The sequence below is a fragment of the Salarias fasciatus genome, unplaced genomic scaffold (genome assembly GCF_902148845.1).
Source record: "Salarias fasciatus unplaced genomic scaffold, fSalaFa1.1, whole genome shotgun sequence".
NCBI classification, from domain to species: Eukaryota; Metazoa; Chordata; class Actinopteri; order Blenniiformes; family Blenniidae; genus Salarias; species Salarias fasciatus.
The window spans coordinates 3,272-24,927 of NW_021941291.1; the positions used below are offsets into that span (position 1 = coordinate 3,272).

General features: G+C 53.1%; 2 protein-coding genes across 3 annotated transcripts; one reads left to right on the forward strand and one right to left on the reverse strand.

Moving 5' to 3' along the window:
• Window positions 1-305: 305 nt before the first annotated feature.
• On the reverse strand, window positions 306-14,905 carry LOC115384731 (zinc finger protein Rlf-like). The gene is given in 9 exon segments (XM_030086977.1): window positions 306-1,696; window positions 1,698-5,261; window positions 6,037-6,178; window positions 8,954-9,090; window positions 9,775-9,977; window positions 10,064-10,199; window positions 10,296-10,377; window positions 11,952-12,106; window positions 14,699-14,905. Coding segments are annotated over 9 exon segments (5,550 nt in total). The 5' UTR covers window positions 14,882-14,905; the 3' UTR covers window positions 306-748.
• A 4,073-nt stretch (window positions 14,906-18,978) lies between these two features.
• On the forward strand, window positions 18,979-21,656 carry LOC115384730 (zinc finger protein 593-like). Of its 2 annotated transcripts, none has more exons than XM_030086975.1 (4): window positions 18,979-19,015; window positions 19,214-19,428; window positions 20,563-20,625; window positions 21,418-21,656. In XM_030086975.1, exons 2-4 carry the CDS (start codon window positions 19,229-19,231, stop codon window positions 21,542-21,544), a joined length of 390 nt encoding a protein of 129 aa, XP_029942835.1. In that variant the 5' UTR covers window positions 18,979-19,015; window positions 19,214-19,228; the 3' UTR covers window positions 21,545-21,656. The 2 variants fall into 2 exon arrangements, with proteins under 2 accessions (XP_029942835.1, XP_029942836.1); XM_030086976.1 differs by lacking the exon at window positions 18,979-19,015 and adding an exon at window positions 19,018-19,083.

The following is a 21,656-nucleotide window of genomic DNA, read 5'->3' on the forward strand; positions in this document are numbered from 1 at the left end:
AAAGACTTGATCTGGGTCATGAAGCCTGTTCCTGCAGTCAGTTCACCGTTACAGGCAGAGCGGCCAACACCGACGGAGCACATGTGGCTGCACCTGGACCTGATGGCCCCCCAGTCTGCCCTCAGCGTCTCATGTTAGGGTTTATTCTAACTCAAAAGAACAACGCAAACATGGGGAGACAAAGCTGAGTGCATAATCTGTAGGAAACCAGGGAAAACGCAGGACTGAAATGAAGCCGACTTGAAAAAAGGTGAATGTGGAGTGAAACAGAAACGGAGGGACACAGTTCAGACGGGCTCTGAAATAATTTACATTATTTATTTAGAAAGTGTTACATACACATCTGGCATCAGTCCACTGCATCCCAACACAGACTGAGTATAAACCGAGGTGAAAAAGAATCAGACATACTCAGAACGTTCCGTAGTCAGGAGATATTTCTACAACGGTTTCACTGAAGTGAAAAAGCCATTTGATTCTCTAACGACTTCCAACAAAATGAAAAGCTGTACTTTGACTGGGTCTTAGAGAACTACAATATGTACACATGTGAGTTGAAACCGACGTTTGTGCACCGTTTCAACTGGTTTTAATCCTAAGACTAACTTCTACGACTCTTGATTTTGGCAACTTGGAAGAATAAAAAAAAAAAAAAAAAGCCTGCAAAAAGCAACACCATAAATGTTGGAAGAAAATCGTAATACTGCAGTGTCCAGAGGCGGCCGGCGGCCAGCGGAGCAGCGGCGGCTCAGCTCCCCAGCAGCAGCTTGCCGCCGCTCATGTCGGGGGGGAAGAGGTGGGGCGGCGAGGCGGCGCTGACGGGCCGGCCCAGCACCACCACCGGCCGCAGGTACTGCAGCTGCTTGATGGCCAGGTCTCCGCAGCCGGCCAGCGCCCGGTCCAGGATGGACTTCAGGTTGTGGACCGACGTCAGGTCGCCCGCCGCCGCCGGGGGCTTCAGCGGCGGCGAGCGGGAGCGTCTGCTGCGGGTGAGAGACACGCCCAGCTGGTTGTTCTCCTTGACCGAGCAGCTGCGTCTGAAGGCGTCCCGCCGCCGGACCGGGGCGGAGCTCTTGTCTTTCGGGGAGGTGTCCTGGATGAACTTCAGGAAGGACGACTCGAAGCCGATGGGTTTGTAAGCGGCGATGTTGAACGGGCGCGGGGACGGGCTGCCAGTCGGAGGGTCTTTGAGGTTAGAAGGCGCCTCGGACAGTTCGTTCTTGCGTTTGAGCGGCTGGCGGAGAGGCGGCGCGGCGAGGGACAGCGAGCCGTTCAGCAGCTTGCCGGACGGGTCGTGGAAACCCTCGCCGGCCGTGAAGCGCAGCGAGCACGGCGGCGACAGGTCCACGGTGAGCGGCCGCAGCAGCGGCGTGATCTGGTCCAGACTCAGGCGCTCCTCCGGTCTGTGGGCGGGCGGGCTCTCCGTGGACTCGCCTGCACTGGCCTCGCCATTCAGCACCTCATCTGCTCCCACCAGGACCCCCTTCCTGTCCACGGGGGGCAGCTGCTCCTGCTGCTCCTCCTCCTGCTCGTCCTCCTGCTGCTCCCCAGGGAACCCCGGAGCAGCGCGACCCTCCTCCTGCTGCTCCTCCTCCTCCTCCTCCTTCACAGCGGTGGTCTTCAGGGTGTGCAGGCTCACGGGGGCCGTCTGGCCTGAGTTGTCCGGCTCGCGGGCCCCGATGGGGGTGACTTCTCCCGGCCGCGGTGGGGCGGGCCGACTTCCTCTGGATGAGCTCCTCCAGCTGCTCGGCGTTGAACACCAGCTTGTCCTGGTGCCGGAGCAGCAGGTCGCGGGTCATGCGGTGCACCCTCAGGTAGTGGCGGTTCAGGCTGTGGGTGGAGCTGACCACGGAGTGGCAGTCCTGGACCATGCAGGGGAAGGAGATGCGCGCGCTGCGGTCCTGACACATCTGCAGCGCCTCCTCGTGAGACCGATACTCATAAGAGCTGAAGGTCCTCCGCCGATCTCTCCTTGGTTTCTTGGCCTTGTCGTCGCCGGTTTTCTGCGGCTCCGGGGCGGCCGGGCCAGACTGCGGGGTCTGCGCGGGGGGCGGGGCGGGGTCTTCGGTCTTGGGGGGAACGATCAGCTTCTTCTGGCAGCCGGTGATGGACTTCTTGTGGGTGCTCTGCAGACGCACCACCAGGGAGTCGTAGCACTCGTAGTGGCTGTACAGCGCGTGCTTCTTCAGCGCCTCGTCGTGGCTGAACACCTGCGTGCAGCCGTCGAACGTGCAGCGCACGAGCGCGGGCGGCGGCTGCGAGTGGATCTCCCGGGTGTGGCGCACCAGGCTGCTCCTCAGGTGGTAGGAGGCGTTGCAGTTCAGGAAGTGGCATTTGAACCGGGGCTGAGGCTCGTCGGAGCTCGGAGCGGGCCTCTTCTTGGCCGGCTCCTTGCGGACCTCGGAGGTGCACTGCACGTCCACGTCCTGCTCCAGCAGCAGCTGCGAGCGGTTGTAGTGGTGGACCAGCTGCAGGTGGCGCACCAGGCCCCCCTGGGTGGAGAACGCTGCGTCGCAGTTCTTTGCCACGCAGTGGAAGGGCTTGCTGAACTTGTCCAGGATGTAGCACAGGTTACCTTTGGCTACCAAACGCCTCGCCCTCACCTGGGACGTCTGGTGGTCTTTCTTCCCCTCCTGCTGGCCGTCTTCAGGCCTGCGCTCCTCGTCCTCTCTGGACGCAGGACTCTCAAACTTCTGTCCATTCTCACTGACGGCCTTGACGCTCTTGGCCTTGTGCAGGCGCGGTGCCTTGATGTCTTTCTTCTTCAGCTTCAGGCTGTGCCGTGCCATGGACGCTTGTGTTTTCAGAGACGAGGCTGCTCTGCTGCCCTCCTGCACCGACGTGCAGATCATGGACTCCACGGAGGCGGGGCTGAGCTTATGGACCTGGATGTAATGAGAGCGCAGCACGTTTTTCTGCCGGTGGCTGTTGGAGCAGAGCTGGCAGACGTAAGGCTTGAAGGAGGTGGTTTTCAGGGAGGTCAGTCTCTTGGCCTGCTCCAGCGTGCGGCCGTGCCTGGTGTTGTAGTGACGCTGTAAGCTGTAGCTCTGCGCCGTCCTGAAGCCGCAGCCCTTCGCCTGGCAGACGTACGGCTTGGCGGTGCTCAGCAGCTCCAGGCCGTCTTCTTCTTTGACCGAGACCGTCGCGGCGGACAGATGTGGTCTCTTCTGAAGCAGCACCACTGGAGGCTTGGCCATGATCGCCCGATGAAGAGCCACCTGAGACGAATTTGAGTCGGTGTCGGACGCTGAAGACTCCTTTGGTAAACAGTGAGAAGACGTAGAATTGAGATCCAGGCGACTGAGCCCCATCAGGATTTCTCTGAGAGGGTCATTCTTTGTTGCTTCGGTGCTTTTGGACACAGCGAATGCTTTTCTTTCTTGGTTTGCTTCTCCGGCAGCGGAGGGCAGATTGTGCCCGGGGCCGACGGGGTCCGGCTCGGGTTCGGTCTTGATGGCTTTGGACTTGGAGCCGTGCTCTTTTTCATGCTTGTGTTCTTTGTTCTCCAGCTTCAGGTGTTCTGGGTGAGCACATTTCAGATGCCTCTGCACGTCTCTGGCTCTGGAGAAAGTCATGCCGCACTTCTCAAAGCCGCAGGTGAACTTGCTCCCGTCGAAACACACGGCCACCAGGGTCATTGTTGCTTTAGGTTCCGCGACCTCTGACCTGTGCGGCGGCGCGTCGCAGCCGGCCGGGTGGAGGTCGTCCCCGTTGGTCAGCCCCTCCGGCTCCACGGACCTGAGGCGGGCCGCCGCTTCGGGAAGCGTCTTGAAGAGTTTCCGCTTGGCTCTGCGCTGAGCTTCGAAGTCGGACTCGGAGAAGGTGATGTCGTGCGAGGCTAAGTGCTTGACGAAGTCCTTCTTGGAGAAGTGGTACTGGCGGCAGTCCGGGCCGCTGCAGGTGAACGCCGCGTCCCGGAAGTGCTGCGCCTCGTGGTGGTAGATCTGGCCCAGGTCGGAGTACGTCACGTAGCAGCCCTGCAGCTCGCACTGGTAGTTGAGCAGGTAGCCGTGGGTCTGTTTGTGCGTGACCAGCTCGTTGGACGTGGTGAAGCGAGCGCCGCAGCCCATCACCACGCACATGTAGGGCCGCTCGCCGTAGTGGACCCTGCGGTGTTTGCGGTGATGGTACGCCGAGACGAAGTGGCGTCTGCAGAAGACGCACTTCTCCCTCTTGTCCCTCATCTGGTGGAAATACTTGACGTTGTCGTCGCCGATGTGCTCGGACTTCAGGTGCACGTACAGGTACTTTGAGTGCTTGAAGACTCGGGTGCAGCCGGTCCCCGGACACGGGTACTCGTCTCTGTTCTGCAGCTTGTAGTGCCGGTCGATGTACTCGAAGGTGACGTGCTCGTCGTCGTCCACGTGCTTCTCCGCGGCCGTGCCGACCTGCTCCACGATGTGGTGCAGCACGTCCGGGTCGTGGGTGGACTTGTAGTACAGCATCAACGAGGGGTCCACGGTGATCTCGCCCGGCTCGATGTCATCGTCGTCGTCCAGGCGCTTCTGCACGTCCTCTTTCTTCACGTCCGCCGCCGTCCTGCCCTCAACGTGTTCTCTCAAGTGAGGAACCAGATCCTTCCTGCTCCTGAACGCGTCCTTGCAGACGGGACACGGGTGGTGGTTTTCCGCCGCGTGTCTCTTGGAGTGGTGGACGATCTGCGAGTCGGACACAGACCTCCTGCAGAGCCGACAGCACAGCTTGGGTTTCTGAGCCTCCGACTCTCCGCTGGGCTCTTTCTGCTCGCCGCTGGGCGGTTTGTGGTGCTGCTCGGGACCGAGTCCTCCGTTTACTACACTGTGCTGTTGGGGTTCTGCTTTGACGGCGGCTCCTTGTGGCTCCGGGCTCTCCCGTCTGTCTGCCGCCTCCTCCTCCTCAGCGTCCGACTCGGGCTTCAGCCCCAGCAGAGACGCGCAGTGGTACTTCAGCGTTTTCCAGTCCCAGAACTCGGGGTCAAAAGGCCAGTAAGCTTTCAGCGCTAGAAGCAACTCGCAGCGCAGCGAGTTGGGAATCGACCCGCTTTCCTGGTCGTACTTTTGGTCCGGGCGTAGGTAGAGCTCCTCCAGACGCCTGAAGGAGTCCTGGCAGGGGCCGAGCAGAAACTCCGTCAGCTGGCAGGCTCGCCACACTTCCAGGTCGTCCTGCAGGAGGCAGGACATCGTCTTACAGATGGAGATCCTCGTTTCGGAGTCGTCTCCCCTTGGAAGTTGCAGAGCTTTGACACAGAGTTCAACCGAAGCAGAAGTCCCAAGTTCCTCTGCCTGAGGGGGGAAAAAAACATTTTTAATATCAAACAGGGACAGAAAGCATTTTGTGTCTCATGAAAACGAGGAGACTTCAAATTCAGTATTGACAACCAGTCCAGGGCAGGTCGGAGCGGAGCGTCTATCTACACACTGCAGCTCGCTGCTAATGAGTGGATCACTTAGACTTTAATCATGGTTAGCATGTAGCATGTAGCATCACTAGTGTGTGAGTCCTGAAGCTCTTTAGCATGTAGCATGTAGCCCGGCTCAGAGCTACGTAGCGGCTCCTGATTGGACAGAATCATCTCGGGCTCTGTCTGCTCCTGGAGGTCAAACTGGACCAAGATGGCGGCTCGGTCACAAACTTTGTCCTTTTTTTACTGAAACATGAGGATAGGAAGCAGCTGGTTCTGGTTCTGGTTCTGGTTCTGCTGCAGCTGCTTTAGACCTTTAACCAAAGGTTCTCCATACATCACACCTCTGCTATCTGCGCCTCAATTGCATAAATTAGCAAGATTCTACTTTATGCAAATGAGCTGAGAGCAGTTCTGGGCGCCGCAGCAGTCCCAGCATGCAGTGCGTTTCGCATAAACAGTGAATGGGATGCTGGAAACCGAGGGATCCTGAGGACACTAGCCTCCAGCAGCGTTGACTCCGATCCACATCGATATCGGCACTGGCAACATTCTAAAATATCAGCATGTTGGCACAGAGATTGGGCCATGGTACATGAAACTACAATGCTTTAACCTCCCTGTGACCAGCAGGTGGCGCTAGTGCTCCCACTCACCTCTGTCTGAATGACCCGAACCAGGTAGAGTAAGTGATGGACCGTTTTGGCGATGGCGCCCAGCTGAAGGCATCGCTCCAGGAGGGACAGCAGCGACGGGTCCAGCCTCCTCTGAAGCTTACTCCACAGCAGAGTCAGCTCCCTGCGACGACAGGACAACAGCTCAGCACAGGCCCTGCAGCCGGGCGCCAGCAGGGGGCGCCGCCAGGCCGGCCGGGCGCCAGCAGGGGGCGCCGCCAGGCCGGCCGGGCGCCAGCAGGGGGCGCCGCCAGGCCGGCCGGGCGCCAGCAGGGGGCGACGCCAGGCCGGCCGGGCGCCAGCAGGGGGCGCCGCCAGGCCGGCCGGGCGCCAGCAGGGGGCGCCGCCAGGCCGGCCGGGCGCCAGCAGGGGGCGCCGCCAGGCCGGCCGGGCGCCAGCAGGCCAGCCGGGCGTCACCAATGCCGTATATTGTACAGCTACACACTCGCTGCCCCCTGAGAGACGGCAAATCGGAGCTGACTTCCGGTGGTGGCAAGAAGCGGATTCAGAGTGCCAGATCCAGATTCAGATTCCAGATTCAGATCCGCACATTCACTACGCTGTGGAACACCAACAAATAATATTGTAGCGTTACGACACTGAAGCAAATACTGGGAACTACTTTTTCTTTTGAGATCACTACGCCCAGACGCCATGTTTAGTAAGTAGTTCCGTCTCAACAATCTTCCATAAACAACTCAATCTGGTCATTTTGCATTAATATTCCACAGCGTAGTGAATATGTGGATTATAACGTGTCCTCCAAAGTGTTTTGGGGTTGTTGGATTGTGTATTTGATGAGTTTGACGACGGGGAACAAAAATACCATCCACTTCCATTGTGTCCGTCCAGAAAACCTTCCCCGACTCACCTCTGGATAAACAACAGCTCGCCCTCACAGAAACAGTCAGTCTGCTGTTCTAATGACTGAGGAGTTGTGCTAAATGGGCCAATTTGCCAAAATGTTGAAGTATCCCCTTAATTGTTAATGGTTGCTCATTATTTTAATTTAGTACTTTTCTTGTCGTGTGTGCGGCTATGAAAATGATTGAGGATGGGTTTTTGGCTTTCATAGTGATTTGCAGCCATTCATTGTGAGAATGTTTTCTTCCAGGGATTGTTGAAACAGAGACAAATCTTTTGGAAATTTGCCATGTTAATTCTTTTATCAAATGTTTTAGATCGCAGTGAGGACAACCCAGACCAGCCTGGCAGCAGGGGCATTACACCAGCACTGAGCCTGAACAAGAGCCTGAAGAGGGCAGTCCTGCTGTGAGCCAAGACCATCCATACTGTACAGACAGCGACCACCCGAAGAGGAAATACGACCATCTCACTGTACATCATGACAAGCTGAGGCAGGACTTCAACCATGCCCAGCGTAGAGAGAAGCGCTGCAGACTGACGCTGGAGGCCATGCTATCCAAAAGCAAGGAAAGACAAGAAGCCCTGTCCGATGATGCTCATGCAATGCTTGAAGCACATAAAGATATTTCTTGTTTAGAAGTACATATGAGTGACATGCAGCCTATTTAAATATAATAATTATGTAACCGCACACCGCACACCCACACAGTGCACTAGAATCGAGATCTTCATGAGATGATGACTGGTTCACAGATAACTGTCACCTTTTTCACTGACTGTAAATAAACTTCTATTTTTTGTTGCAATTACTGTGTTTCATGCTTACATACATTTTATACTGTAGTTATATTGTAATTATTTTATTATATAGTATATATTTATGGGGATAGCTATATGGTATGTGTGGGTATACATTATGTATTTATATGCATATATATGTCATATTATATGATGTTCTAGGATGTATGATTTTAAAACTTGGTAATAGTTAAAAAGGCGTAGGAATATTAAAGTCTTTACTTCTTCCTTCTCCTTTCGAACTATGCTGTGTTATGTTGTTTTTTCTTTTTCTTTGATTTGCATTAACTTTCTTTTTTATCATTTTTTCTTCTGTATGTACAAATTAGCTACATACCTTATACATGTTCAAAAAATACATTCATTCATTTTTTCCATGTCTTGTCTTCCTTTGGCTGTTTCACTCAGTCAGTTTTAATTATTCTAGAAATGAGTGTCCATTGTATTCAATGAAGCTCTTCTGATTAAATTGACTTCATTTTTTATTACACTACTGACTTTATTTTTTACATTTTATTCTGAAAACCCTCTGTGTATGTTAAGGTATTACATAAATAATGTGCTGTTCTGACTGCAAGAATTGCTCCTCCAGAAACTTTTTATGGCCATTTTAGTGGGAGGAAAAGAGCAACCAGTCCAAGGTCTGTGGGTCTGAGCAGCTGTGAAGACCTACTGAATCATTTGAATTGGAGAAAAGTTGTTTAAAACACGAACTTTCTTATTTGGCAGTGGTTGAAATATTTTCTCGAGCCCATGCAGTGAAACGCTCCTGCTCCAGAAAGTATGAAACATTTATTATCGACACAGTCACTGCATCAGCATGCAGCAGTGGTGACTGAGCGGTCTCTGTCTGCTGTCGCCTCATGGAGGCAGAACGTGAGACGAGGCTCAATATGAAGGATACTGGAATGGAGGCTCCGGGGTTGTTGTCATATGAGTGTGATTACTGTAGAAACAGGCTTTGTTTTTTCCTGTCTGTGAGGGCTAAACAACGCTGTGGTCGCCATGACAACGTGCCTAGGACAGAGATTTACTGTCTGCTAACAGTCAGAGCCATAACATAACACATATTGTCCCATCAGTGATGACCAGCAGCCTTGAAGTCTGTATTTACCCAGGATTCCACAGCGTCCACAGCTTCTGCCACTACCGGGAGTCAGCGCCGGTTTGCCGCTGCTGTCCGCCGAGCAGCGAGCGGTCTACTACTATACACGTCAATGGGCATCACACTCACCAGGAGCTGTACAGGCTCTGCTGCTGCAGCTGCTGGGTGAGGAAGGTGGTGCACAGGATGAAGGCGGTGTTCTCCTCCCCCTCCGTCTCCAGGTTGCAGGTGATCTCCAGCACGTCCTTGCAGTCCAGTCTGGAGATCTGTCAGGCAGGAAATCACAGAGCTGTGTCTGAACAGAGCCCGACAACACGCTGCAGCTCGCCTGCCAGGCCACTAGTGGGAGCTGTGCTGTTTAATACCATGAGCTCCACCAAACAGACCAGGCAGGACAGGCAGGACCCGCAGGAACCCGGTCTCCATGACGACAGTGGCTTAAACAGACAGAACTCTTCTAAAAAGCTGCTCTGAACAAGCAGCTAAAACAAAGCTTCGTCTTCTGAGGGGATGAAAATCTCTGTGGCGTTCCTCAGGGCTCCATCCTGAAGCCTCTTTTATTGAACACCAGGAAGAGGTTCTCTCAGTGATCCAGACTCTGAGGTCCTCAGGAAGAGGTCCTGTCAGTCTTCTTCTCTCCTCACCTGTGGACCAGACCTCCTGCTGGCACCAACTTCTTCTACTACAGGTTGTACTTCGTTTCCCACCTCTGTGTGAATAAAGTTAGTATTTTAACTTCCCCATCAGGAGGTTTGCACGCTCAGGCTTCAGATTAATTAACTTCATATCACCAGCTGAACACGCTCTGTGGTTCAGGTTTAAACTCTCAGTATTTCAAGGATCTGAAAGGGAATGAGGGATATAAACTTGAGCATCTTCAGGGTGCGTGTGACCTTTGACCTGCAGTGACCCTGACGGTCTGCAGAGGGCAGCGGACCCGGCCGGGTTACCTCCATGATGGCCTCTTCGTTGGGCAGCAGGTGGCAGAGCAGCGAGATGTAGGTCTGCCGGAACATGGCCTGGTTGGAGATGCAGCTGCACTCCGTGCACGCTTTGGCCAGAACCACGGCTTTGGCAACCTCCCCCATCTTCTCCAGGTGCTTCACCCGCATCTCCATGAAGCCCTCACCCTCCAGGCTGATGTACGTATTAACTGAAGACACAGTGAAGCAACACGTGAGGCGCCGGCGTGGAGAGCGGCGAGCAGCAGAGCCTGGGCGGGGTCGGAGGTCAGCTCACCCTCCTCGGGGCTGGTGGTCTGTCCGGTCAGCAGCGAGGTCAGGACGGGGTTGCTCCAGGCGCCGCCCTCCCCCGTGATCTGCAGCAAGGCCTGCAGGTCGGTGCTCCCGTAGCGCAGCAGGGTATCATGGGCGATCTGCGAGGAGGAAACCCGGTCAGCTCAGCGAAAAGACTCATCAGGGACCGGGTCCCGGTCCGGGTTGGACCCGGAGCCTCCCCGGGCGGGGCGTACCTGGACGGAGTGGTGGAACTGAACCCAGGCCTCGTACGGGATCTCATTCTCTGGCACCGACAGCAGCAGCTCGAAGCAGCTCCTGGAGGACAGAAACAGCTGATCAGAGCTCCAGACACACACCTGGTGGGCGGGGCCAGGGAGCAGCAGGGCTCTCCTGATTGGTCACATTTATGAGGGAGCAGCAGACGGTGTAGCTGGATGCTGATGGACCAGGGGAACGTGTGAGGAGGGTTCCTCGCCTCCAAACAGAGTGAGGTACCGGAGCAGAACCCGACCGTGAAGCCTGGTCTCAGCCCCGGACCGGGACGTTTCAGCTTCAGACCCACTGAGCGAAGCGAGCCGTCGCCACGGCGTCAGAGCTGAGGCAACGCCACAAACTGTCCTCTTTCCTGACCCAGGTCCCCGGCTGATCCAGAACCTTCCGACAGGCCGCTCCCCCAGACCAGGGCTCCACGGAGCCACTCCAATGATGCAGCAATGAGAGACGGGGCGACGGGTCTTCCAGATGTTTGCATTAGCAGCTCACAGCGTGTCACGTCACTAATCAGTCTATTTTCAGCCCGACTCGTCTGCACTTCAATAGAGAGGAGGTAAAAATAGCCTCAGCCTGCTGCATCCTGCAGGCTCCTCCTCAGTCCTGCTTCACATCAGACAGGTGTGAACAGCAGACCTGTGGTTCCTACCAGAACACGTTCCGGATCCAGGCAGACCGGTCATCATTACTTCATGTCTGACATTCAAACCAAGAGTCAAATAACATCAGAAAGTCAGGAAACAGCTCAAACGAGGGGTTTCGCCTCCAAACACACAAAACCTGCTGTTTGAAAGCAAGAGAGGGGGCTTCATGTCAGAGCCAGGAGAACCCTCACTCCTGGGATGAACGGATGAAAAATCCAGCAAAACCACATGTGTGGCTCCACAGACTGCCCTGAGACGGCCCTGGGGGGGGAGCCTCCAGCCCCAGAGGACAAGGACCCGACGGTGCACCGTGTGAGGAGACAGCAGAGAAACTGCACCTGAGAGAGCAAACCTCTGAGCCTCCAGCACACCGCAAACACCTGGAGGAGGAGGCCCAGCTCCTGCATCAGCTGGACAGCTGTAGAGCCGCTACAGAGGAGCTGTAGAGCCGCTATAGAGGAGCTGTAGAGCCGCTACAGAGCAGCTGTAGAGCCGCTACAGAGCAGCTGTAGAGCCGCTACAGAGGAGCTGTAGAGCCGCTACAGAGCAGCTGTAGAGCCGCTACAGAGGAGCTGCAGAGCCGCTACAGAGCAGCTGTAGAGCCACTATAGAGGAGCTGTAGAGTCACTATAGAGGAGCTGTAGAGTCTCACAGAGCGAACAGAGGACCGTCGCTGCTCTCAGCTGCAGAGTGGAGATAAGGACTGAGGCCTGCAGAGTTCACATCTCTGCAGCTGGAGATAAAGAGTTTCCTCTACAGGCAGTGAAGATGAGTAAAAGCATTTTGACAACCATCAGCTGAATTCTAATTTCACTCAGTTTGCAGTTACTGTTGGAATCAAAGCTGAAATATACACATTAGTGTTTGATGACATTTTGTTGAGAGCTAAAAACTGGTTGGAGATGAACTGATCTGACAGTAGATCCATCTGGTGTTGAGGACCGACAGGGACGCTGTGCTGGCCCCGGTACTCACAGAGCCAGCCTCTTCAGGACCAGGGCCACTCTGTCGGAGTCTGCAGTCAGGTGTGAGCGGGCCGCAGCGAAGCAGTTTATGGACAGGCAGTAGACCTCCAGCAGGGGAAGACCGTGCTCCATGGAGTTCCTGCTCCCGGCATAGTGCATCAGCGCCTGCAAACAACACACACACCGGCATTAGACACTGGGAGGAAGCATGTGATCACACACACCGACATCAGGTGGGAGGAGATGATTAAATGAAGAGCAGGAGGTCTAGCCGAGCGATCCCAGCTGACTCTACGGTGTGAGGCACACCTGATTGGGCCGGGGGGGACTGCGGAGCGTCTGGTCGCCCCAGACCCGCCCCGCAGCACCCGCAGGAGCGCCACGGCTTCCTGACCGAGGTGTGTGAAGCCCGTGTTGGTGGATGACGGGGTGTTTCGGTCCCGGTCACCTGTCTGCAGGTATCACGGGCTGCAGCGCTCCGTCGGACCGAACGTCCCGGGAGTCTCATTTAGCAGACAGCAGGAGCCTGGCAGGGCGGCGGCGTCCACAGAGACGCCAAATTAATCCCCCTCTGCCTCAATATACCAAGCCTGTGGAGGGGAGCAGAGAACGCAGCCCTGGCCCCAGGGACCTATGGCAGGGTGCTAATTACATCTGGACGACTTCCGAGAGGATCGACTGCTGTCTGCGTGTGTTTGGAATCAACCTGAAACAAAGAGACCAGAAACTAAACCCGACCAGACATGAAGCAGTCCTCACTGCAGGGACAACCTGCTGTTCATCCTATAGCGGGGATTTTAACCATCGACTCCAGCGTCAGAGACAGGAGAGGAAACAGACGCGCTTTAACGCCTCAGACAGAGCAAAAGGAGAGAGTCCAGTTTAACTGAGGAAGCCGTCCGTCAGGTTGGACTCCGGCTGCAGGTCGGCTTGTTAAAGACACATCTGAGTGCAGAACAAGCAGGAGGAGCTGCAGGATTCTCTCTTTAAAAACACTTTCATCATAAACAAATTTCACAGGCAGCTTCATTTGTAATTCAAATACCTGCACCGAGGAAACGAACACGACCGTCAGCTTCTATATTCAGGAAGTACCACATCACGGCTATGCTTGAGGCCTGCTATTAACGTCACATTTCTCCGTCATCGCTACAACATGTTGATTTGCAGATTCAAAACAGCAGTAAACTGCATTTTAATATGGGTGGGAATGCTAAGTTATGGAGTATTATTAATAATAATGTGTACCTTAACACTAATGTTAACACTGAACACGTTTTGGACAACATGATCAGTAACAATGACTGGAGTTTGAAATGTCAGCGATTTAAGGGAATGGCGTTTAGAAGAAAGAAAAACATGAGCTATGTAAATATAACAGATTCTAAAAGTGCCAGTGTGACGAAGGTTTAATCCAGAACAGAAAGACCGTCCACTGTTGGGGTCTGGTCACAGCTTTACATCTGAGCCAACCTGATCTGGTCCATTTCAAGAGCTCATAGCAGGAACTGGTAAAAACCCGAGCTGTGAGCTCAGGGCCGATACAGCGAAGCTTCCCTGCCTTCAGCCTTTAAAGCTACAAGTTACAGAAAACACCTGTGTCTGAAAACTTGTGCCCCAGTGCAGATTTGAGAAATCGGCCTGAGACGGGAGAAGAGTTTAGAGACAGCATGAGACAGAAGCATCATCTGAAACGTGTGCGTTTGCAAGGAAACACGTAACACTGAAACGTGTGTGTTTGCAGTCCTCCAGGATTCTGACCGGCCAGCACCAACCCTAACCCCCCCATAGGTGTGGCGTGTTCAGTCGCTCTGAACGAGGTTCAGCTGAGGGACTGTGTTAATGGATCCTCATCAGAAAATGTAGAAAGGGGAAAAGTCTGCTGTAGTAAACACTGCTGTGTTTTTACGTTTCCTCTGAGGCTCGCTGTCACGATTAAAGGTGAATTCATGTTTGTGGCGCCCGGAATATTTGCTTTTATTGAGTAACGGACCATCCAGCCCTGCTTAACTCTGTGTGTGTGTGTGTGTGTGTGTGTGTATCATGCCTGTTATCAGATCTGACCCCTGTCACCAGCGTTTAAAGGCTCACTCACACACCCACACACACACACACACACACACACACACACACACACACAGAGGAAGGGCCAGGTCTTTACCTGTGTGTGTGTTGCTGAACACAGGTTGAACTTCCTCAGTGGCCTGTCACACACATCCAGACATGGTGAACAGCAGTGTGTGGACTGCAGCTGCAGAGTGTGTGTGTGTGTGTGTGTGTGTGTGTGTGTGTGTGTGTGTGTGTCGCTGAGCAGGACTGACAGTCATCCTCGGATCAATCACCCCGGATGTCTCCCTCATAAACACTCCGGACACACAGAGGCTCCCGCAGCCCCGCCCAGGTGCATGCAGTCTGACCAGGTGTGTGTGTGTGTGTGTGTGTGTGTGTGTGTGTCCTGGACATGTGAACGCCATGAAGAGTTGCCGACATGAACTTCAGAGCAGATGAATGAGTGAACGCGGCTCCGTGGGAACTTGTCATTAGCATGGCTCGGCTCGGCTCCGCTCGCCGGCCGGACCCGGGCGGAGCGCACCCTGCGAGCGGGAGCGGGACGCGGCTGGAGCGGGGCTAAAGAGAGGCGGAGAGCCGGCAAACGCCGCGGATCGGAGCCGCGTGGAGGCCGGGGCCGGGGCCCGAGCCCCGGGACCGGCTAACGGTGCTAGCCGAGCCGCGGCGCCCGCCGCTTGGACACACTACCTGGCAGAAGTTGTCGCAGTACTCCGTGGAGGACGCCGTGGACACGTCCTGCTGCCTGAGGACGTCTTCGAAAGCTCTCAGCGTAGCCAGCAGGGTCTCCATCGCCACCAGGGTGTCCTCGGCCGTGTCCAGGGCCCAGTCGCTCCATTCGTGCTCCGCTTCCACATTATTCTCCGCCGCCATCTTCGTCCTCCTGCACGGCGCGTATGCAGCAGCCGGCGGTGCGTTCACGGACCGTGGGAGCTTTTAATGCTGGGCACCTGAGGAGGGGAACGGGGGAGGGGGGAGGGGGAGGGGACAGGGAGGGAGGGACGGGAGGCAGAGAGACGGGGGACATGAGACAGATGGAGGGAATGGGGGACAAGGGACGACAGGGGAGCAGAGGAGTGGGTTTGAGGTCAGGGGGCAGAGGGGGGACAGGAGGGCAGATGGAGGGACAGGAGAGCAGAGAGGGGAAATGTGGACAAGGGGCAGAGGGGTGAATGGGGAGGTTCAGAGAGGGGACAGGGAGGAGGATGGAGGAGGATATAAGAGGACAAGGGAGGACAGAGGGGGGGATAGGGGAGCAGAAGGGGGAAATGGGGTCAGGAGGGCTGAGAGGTGATGGGGGGACAGTGAGGTGGATGGAGGAAGACATGGGGGGGTCAACGAGGACAGGGTGGGGGGGTGGAGCGAGGAAGGTGAGGGTAGACAGGGGTGAAGGAGGTGGGTGGGGGAGCAGGGGGAGGACAGAGGGTGGCTGGGGAGAAGGGGGGTAGATGGGGGGGCAGACACGGTAGAGGGGGTGGGGGGGCAGGGAGGACAGGGGGTGGATGGGGGGACAGTGGAGCAGTGGGGGACACGGATGGCTATCAGGTCCTCGTCTCTCATTCAGCCAGTCATATGGAAACATTTAGTCTTTATTGACTCTTCTGTCCCAGCTGAAGGTCCAACCTGGACACCTCTGTTCTGGAGAGTTAAAATATTTTAAAAGTAATTAATTACGAGGCAAAGTAAGAATTGCATTACTTAAATTCTGTTTAAATATGTCAAAGTATTTGGATCTCCTCTCAATAGAACTTTAAGACACATGTTCAATTTTTGATCATAAAACTTAGAAACAAATGGACACTTGACTTCAATAAAACACGACATTCATCTAAATTATTCAAATGTTACTGTGTGATAATATAAGAAAATGTAAATAAATTTCATTTGTAACTGTAGATAGCATTGTAAAAGAATAATAAAAGAATAGAAATATGCCAATAGATGTCTGTACTTCCATTTAAAAGCTGCCTTGATTTTGGCTGTATCTCTATCACTGTGCTCCAGTGCTGTTCCTTCTTTCTGTATGACGTCATTTAGAACTTTCCTCACTGAGGAATTGCAACAAAGAATCAGTTTAAACCGACACTAAGGAACTTTTCAACCTTAAAAAAACATTTTAATATCTTGTGTGATGATACATCGACTTCCAGCCAGTTGAATGACCCTCTGTCAGCCTGAGGGCGTCAGTGTTGCTTCACTTGGACTGAGCAGCTGTGAGGAGGGTGGTAGGAACCCTGCACACTAAAAAGCTCCAGATGTGCGGACTGCTTTACGGCATGCGTCACTTCATGATAGAACATTGTTTATCCATTAGATTCATTACCTCGTCGCTATCCATCCTTCACACAGACACTGGAAACAAATGAAGGCGAGTTCAGTCCGACAGCACGCCACCGGGAGCAGCATTTTACCACGCCACGCGCTAGGCCTCATGGGAACTGTAGTATTCCTTCAGGCAAAACACTACCGCTTTGTCCACTGGCGCCGCCAAAATCAACGAAAACTGACAGTTCCTTGTGTTGCTTTAAATTCCATCATCATCTAATTTGACCCATGCATGCAAATGAGCAGTTATGCAAATGAGCTGATGACATCATTTAGAACTTTCCTGACTAAGGAGTTGAAACAATGTATGGTTTTCACGGCCTTTTGTTTTTTAAAAAAACAGAATAAAGTGCATCATGTCATACAGCAAAGTGTCTGGATCCCCTCCTGCCCTGCCGGTTTGTGGCCATTTCGTCTACTACCTTTTTGGCAAACATTCCCATTTTGTCTACTTTTGTCTACTTCAGTATTACACCACCAAAATGACATTAATTATGAAAGTTATTTAAGAAACAGATATTTTTTATGAAAACTGCTACAACAGCTATTTATTTCCCTAACCCTAACCCTAAATCCTAACCCTTTCAATGCCCTAATCCTAAATCTAACCCTTGAAGTTTAGTATTTAAAAGGGTAAGAATAGGTCAAAATATAGTATTACAGCAAAATCTGTGGAAAAGTAGTGAAACGTTGGAAAAATACGCAGTAGACGAAAGTAGACAAAATGGGAATATATGTCAAAAACAGAGTAGACGAAATGGGATGTTACCAGCCTGTCAGACCCCGGGTGTCCTGGAGATCATCAGGTTTAGGTACAGAGGAAAAACAACAGCACATGTATTTTTTTCCTAAAAGGCCACGTGTCCACGGTCTGTGGGTCTGATTGTTTAATTCCACAACATCATTGCTTAAATGTGACTATAGGTCTGGCCAAGAGGCCAGAAAAGGAGCTGTATTACGAAGTACAGTCATTAAATGTGATTTTGAGCATGTTATGTGTGTGTTGCGGCTGTACAGCATTGGGTGTGTGAAGAGCAAACACTGAAGCTGCAGCTTGATGTTCCATGAGGACGCTGCTCTTCTGTGAACAGCTGAGTCTGTTCCTGTTCTCTGGGTTTCGTTGTTTTCCCAGCCAGAACAAGCCAGCCCAGCTTGTTGCATTTGTAAAGGCAGAAACAGGTTCTGCGTGTCTCCGGGGAGGCCGGCTGCATTTTTCAGGGGCAGATGACAAAGTTCAGGACGGTGGGGTGTGATGATCCCTACTGGGATGATAAGTGGAGAGAATAATGGGCTACTGTGTGAATCTGGTTGAATGAATAAGTGCGAGGACGATGTACGTATTTGAATGGAAACTATTTTTTCTGGAGACGACAGCTACTCATTCACATGTGTGACGAACAGACACATTTATTTATTCTACTTTATTCTCATTTATGCCACCAGGAGAGCTGTTCTCTGCAGGATGTGACTGAGATAGGCGCTTTGAGATAGATAGTCTCTGAATGCTCAGAGGGAACTTTGTCATTTCTCAGCTTTGTAAATACAGCTTCTCTCTGATTATTGTTTTATTTTTTCTTTAATAGATGGGAACAAAAGTGTGACTGTTTGTGCTTCTTATTCATGATATTGACTGTTATTGGGCAACACTGGTTCTCACCTCTGCAAATGACCCTCTGGCTCTTCTGCATTTGTTCAAACAACAGAAACTCTGCTCTTCATATTACATCATGTCATAAAAACTCACTGAAACATATTTTTGGGGGAAACTCTTCTCTTTCCCAGTCAGAGGTTCCCTGAAGCTTCATATAAGAGAGAAAAAAAAGTCTATAATTCTGCACCCTCTAATGCAGACTTCAGACAACATGTCCTTAAAACCTTACAAATACATAAACACATTGAAAACACTTTCATTTGTGCTTTAGAATCCCCCACAACAGCATCTCTGAGGTGAAAAAATGATTTGCACACTTATTTCTTTCTATATTTGGGTTTCATAAGGTTAATAGAACTTCATTGATTCTAAAACTGAATATAGCCTATAATTAATTAAATAAATCGACACTAAACAGAATAAATCAAAATCAGGAAACATTAATCTAAATTATTCAAATGTTGCTGAGTCACAATATGACACAAAACACCTAATGTGATTTGTAGCCGTAGATCCATTAGTACCGTAGAAGAGCTGGATGTCAGTAGATGTCTGTTCTTCCAGTTCTAGCTTCTCTCCAGTGGTTTGGCTCGTTTCTGGAAACAGAAACTACATTCTCAGTTCAGCTCAACACCACAGTTCCATCTCTCTCCAGAGCGGTTCTCTCAGGTTCCACAGCTTCATTTCTCTCCCATATAAACAGTCAGAGCCTCCAGAATGGAAAGATCCTCCTGAACAGACCGGACGTTCTCCGTTCTCCTGGACGGTTCAGCAGAACCACGGTTCTCCTGTCACAGATCAGATTTCTTTCAAACATTTCACTCAGGAGGAAAAACTGCATTTATTTCTCAAACCGTGGCTCTGTGCGGCTCTGACAGTCAGCATGTTCACAGGTTTAGTGGTTGATGGTTCTGATCCAGGATTCCACAGCACTGAAGCTGTCGGCTCGTGGCGCCCTCTGCAGGCCCCCCGCGGTACTGACCCGCTGCTGACCCGGAAGAACACGTGACTTCTCTCGGCTCCACGTGCAGGTGAGTTGTTGTTGTGTCGCTTCGTGCTGACTTTAGAGTCAGATCTGTGATCTGGACTGACAAGTCGGGTGAGCTCCGGGTTCTTGTGGGGTGGGGGGGGGGTGGGGTAGGGGTGGGGGGGGGGTCGCTGTTAAACCACGAGCACGTGACGGTGGTTCACAGTGTCCCTACTGTCCTGACGGGTCCTGCTTTCTGCAGGGCTGCTGGGAGACCATGGGGAAGTCCAAGCAGACCGGAAACCACAAGAGTGACAAGAAGAAGAACATTTCGAAGACCTGGAAGACCAAGCGCAGGACCAAGGACCTGGACCAGATCCACTGCGACATGCGGCCTGACACTGCAGCCAAGCTGCTGCACCAGGACCTGGACTACGACGTGACCGGATGTGCCCAGCACTACTGTTTACACTGCGCGTAGGTGTTCCAGACCCCAGACCCGGACCTGAGGGACCAGGTTTTTCTCACTGTGGTTGGTTCTCTTTGAAAGAAACATATTGAGGCAGAAATGGACTTTAATTAGAATTTTTAAAGATCCTAATTTGAATATGTGGTTGAAATGTGCTGGAAAGAACTTTATTCTGTAGAACCTTTCATCTGGTGGTGTCTGTGACCTGCTGAGGCGGGTGGAGGATGATGGAGGCGGGTGGAGGATGATGGAGGCTGGTGGAGGATGATGGAGGCTGGTGGAGGATGATGGAGGCGGGTGGAGGATGATGGAGGCTGGTGGAGGATGATGGAGGCTGGTGGAGGATGATGGAGGCGGGTGGAGGATGATGGAGGCTGGTGGAGGATGATGGAGGCTGGTGGAGGATGATGGAGGATGGTGGAGGATGATGGAGGCTGGTGGAGGCGGGTGGAGGATGATGGAGGCAGGTGGAGGATGATGGAGGCAGGTGGAGGATGATGGAGGCTGGTGGAGGCTGGTGGAGGATGATGGAGGCTGGTGGAGGCGGGTGGAGGATGATCGAGGCAGGTGGAGGATGATGGAGGCAGGTGGAGGATGATGGAGGCAGGTGGAGGATGATGGAGGCGGGTGGAGGATGATGGAGGCGGGTGGAGGATGGTGGAGGATGATGGAGGCAGGTGGAGGATGGTGGAGGATGATGGAGGCGGGTGGAGGCTGATGGAGGCGGGTGGAGGCTGGTGGGGGTGGGTGGAGGCAGGTGGAGGATGATGGAGGCAGGTGGAGGATGATGGAGGCAGGTGGAGGATGATGGAGGCAGGTGGAGGATGATGGAGGCGGGTGGAGGATGATGGAGGCGGGTGGAGGCTGGTGGGGGTGGGTGGAGGCTGGTGGAGGCCTGCAGGCCGTACCTGGGATCCATGGTGGATTCAGGATGAAAACATCAGTGATGGAACAAAGTGTGTTTTGAAGAGAGGAGAACGTAGAACCTTTACTGGAGACGTCCAGCAGAACTCCAGGAACCAGCTGGCTCTGGTCAGAGTGGTGGAGCGGCGTGAGGAGACGGTGTGAACGTTACATTTCACACAGCGCGGATTCATCCAGACTGGACCGCTGGTTTCATTCTGTCACTTCATGTCTTCCAGGAGATACTTTGTGGACATGAAGGCTTTGAAAGACCACTTTAAAAGTAAAGTGCACAAGAAGCGGTAAGACACTCTGACCCCCTGACCCCCTGACCCTGAACCCCGATGCACATTGGCCGTGGTCCGGCTCGGCTCCGGAGCCTCTGCGGAGCTCCGGTCTCTTTCCGCAAAGATCCTATTTTTCCGAACGCCGCAGCCCTACCGCATCAATCCAGACAGAAGCAGGTCGGCGCCGGAAGGAAACGCGATACGTGTTCCAAAATAAGTGACTTCAAAGTAAAATCTGTCGTGTTTTTGCCTTAATATTCTATTTTTTTACTTCTTCTGGTAGAATACAGAACAAACAACGTCACGTAGTCATTATAGCTTTAGAAGAATGAAAGGTTTTGCATTTCGTCACTGCAGGAAAGTCAAATGACTCCAAAATGGCTCAAAACAGCTCTGTGACCGGAGCAGCTCCGTGTTGCCAGATTGGGCGGGTTTCTGCCAAGTCAAGCGTCTTTTTTGAACACGTCGGACGGGTCGATGAAATGATTATGTGTTTATGACGTGTTTGTTATCATACAAATACAGTTTTAACGTGCATTTTCAACCCAGACGGGGGTTTGGGCTGCTTTCTATCGAGTTAAACGGGTTTCATACTGTCTACGGGGGATAGCGACAGATCTGGCAACCTCCTCCAGCGGACTGCAGAGACACCGCAGGCAGTGGATCACAGTGCTGCGGTGTACCGGACCGGAGCCGGACTGCAGCCGAACGCAGCCGGACCGCATCCAGTGTGCATGGGGGGTGACCCCTGACCTCTCCAGTGTGTAGTGCTGTGCAGTGTGCCTCACCCTGCTGTGTGCTGTGCAGGCTGAAGCAGCTGAGGGAGGAGCCGTACAGCCAGGCGGAGGCGGAGCGGGCGGCGGGGATGGGCTCCTACGTGGCCCCCAGAGCCGTGGAGGTGAAGACTCAGCCGCTGGACGAAGACATGGACTGACCGAGTCCTGCGCTCACTCTGGACCTCTGCCGTGTTCATGGTTCTTCAGAACGCCTCCTCCCTCAGGAAGCATGGAACGTGCTGATTGATGTAAATAAAGTGTGAAACTGAA

Bases quoted from the DNA above. Each gene is read 5' to 3' on its own strand.
- LOC115384730 (XM_030086975.1), top strand. From the start codon at position 19,229: ATGGGGAAGTCCAAGCAGACCGGAAACCACAAGAGTGACAAGAAGAAG. The intron at 19,429-20,562 runs GTAGGTGTTCCA...CATGTCTTCCAG, and splicing joins CACTACTGTTTACACTGCGC to GAGATACTTTGTGGACATGA. The intron at 20,626-21,417 runs GTAAGACACTCT...TGTGCTGTGCAG, and splicing joins AGTAAAGTGCACAAGAAGCG to GCTGAAGCAGCTGAGGGAGG.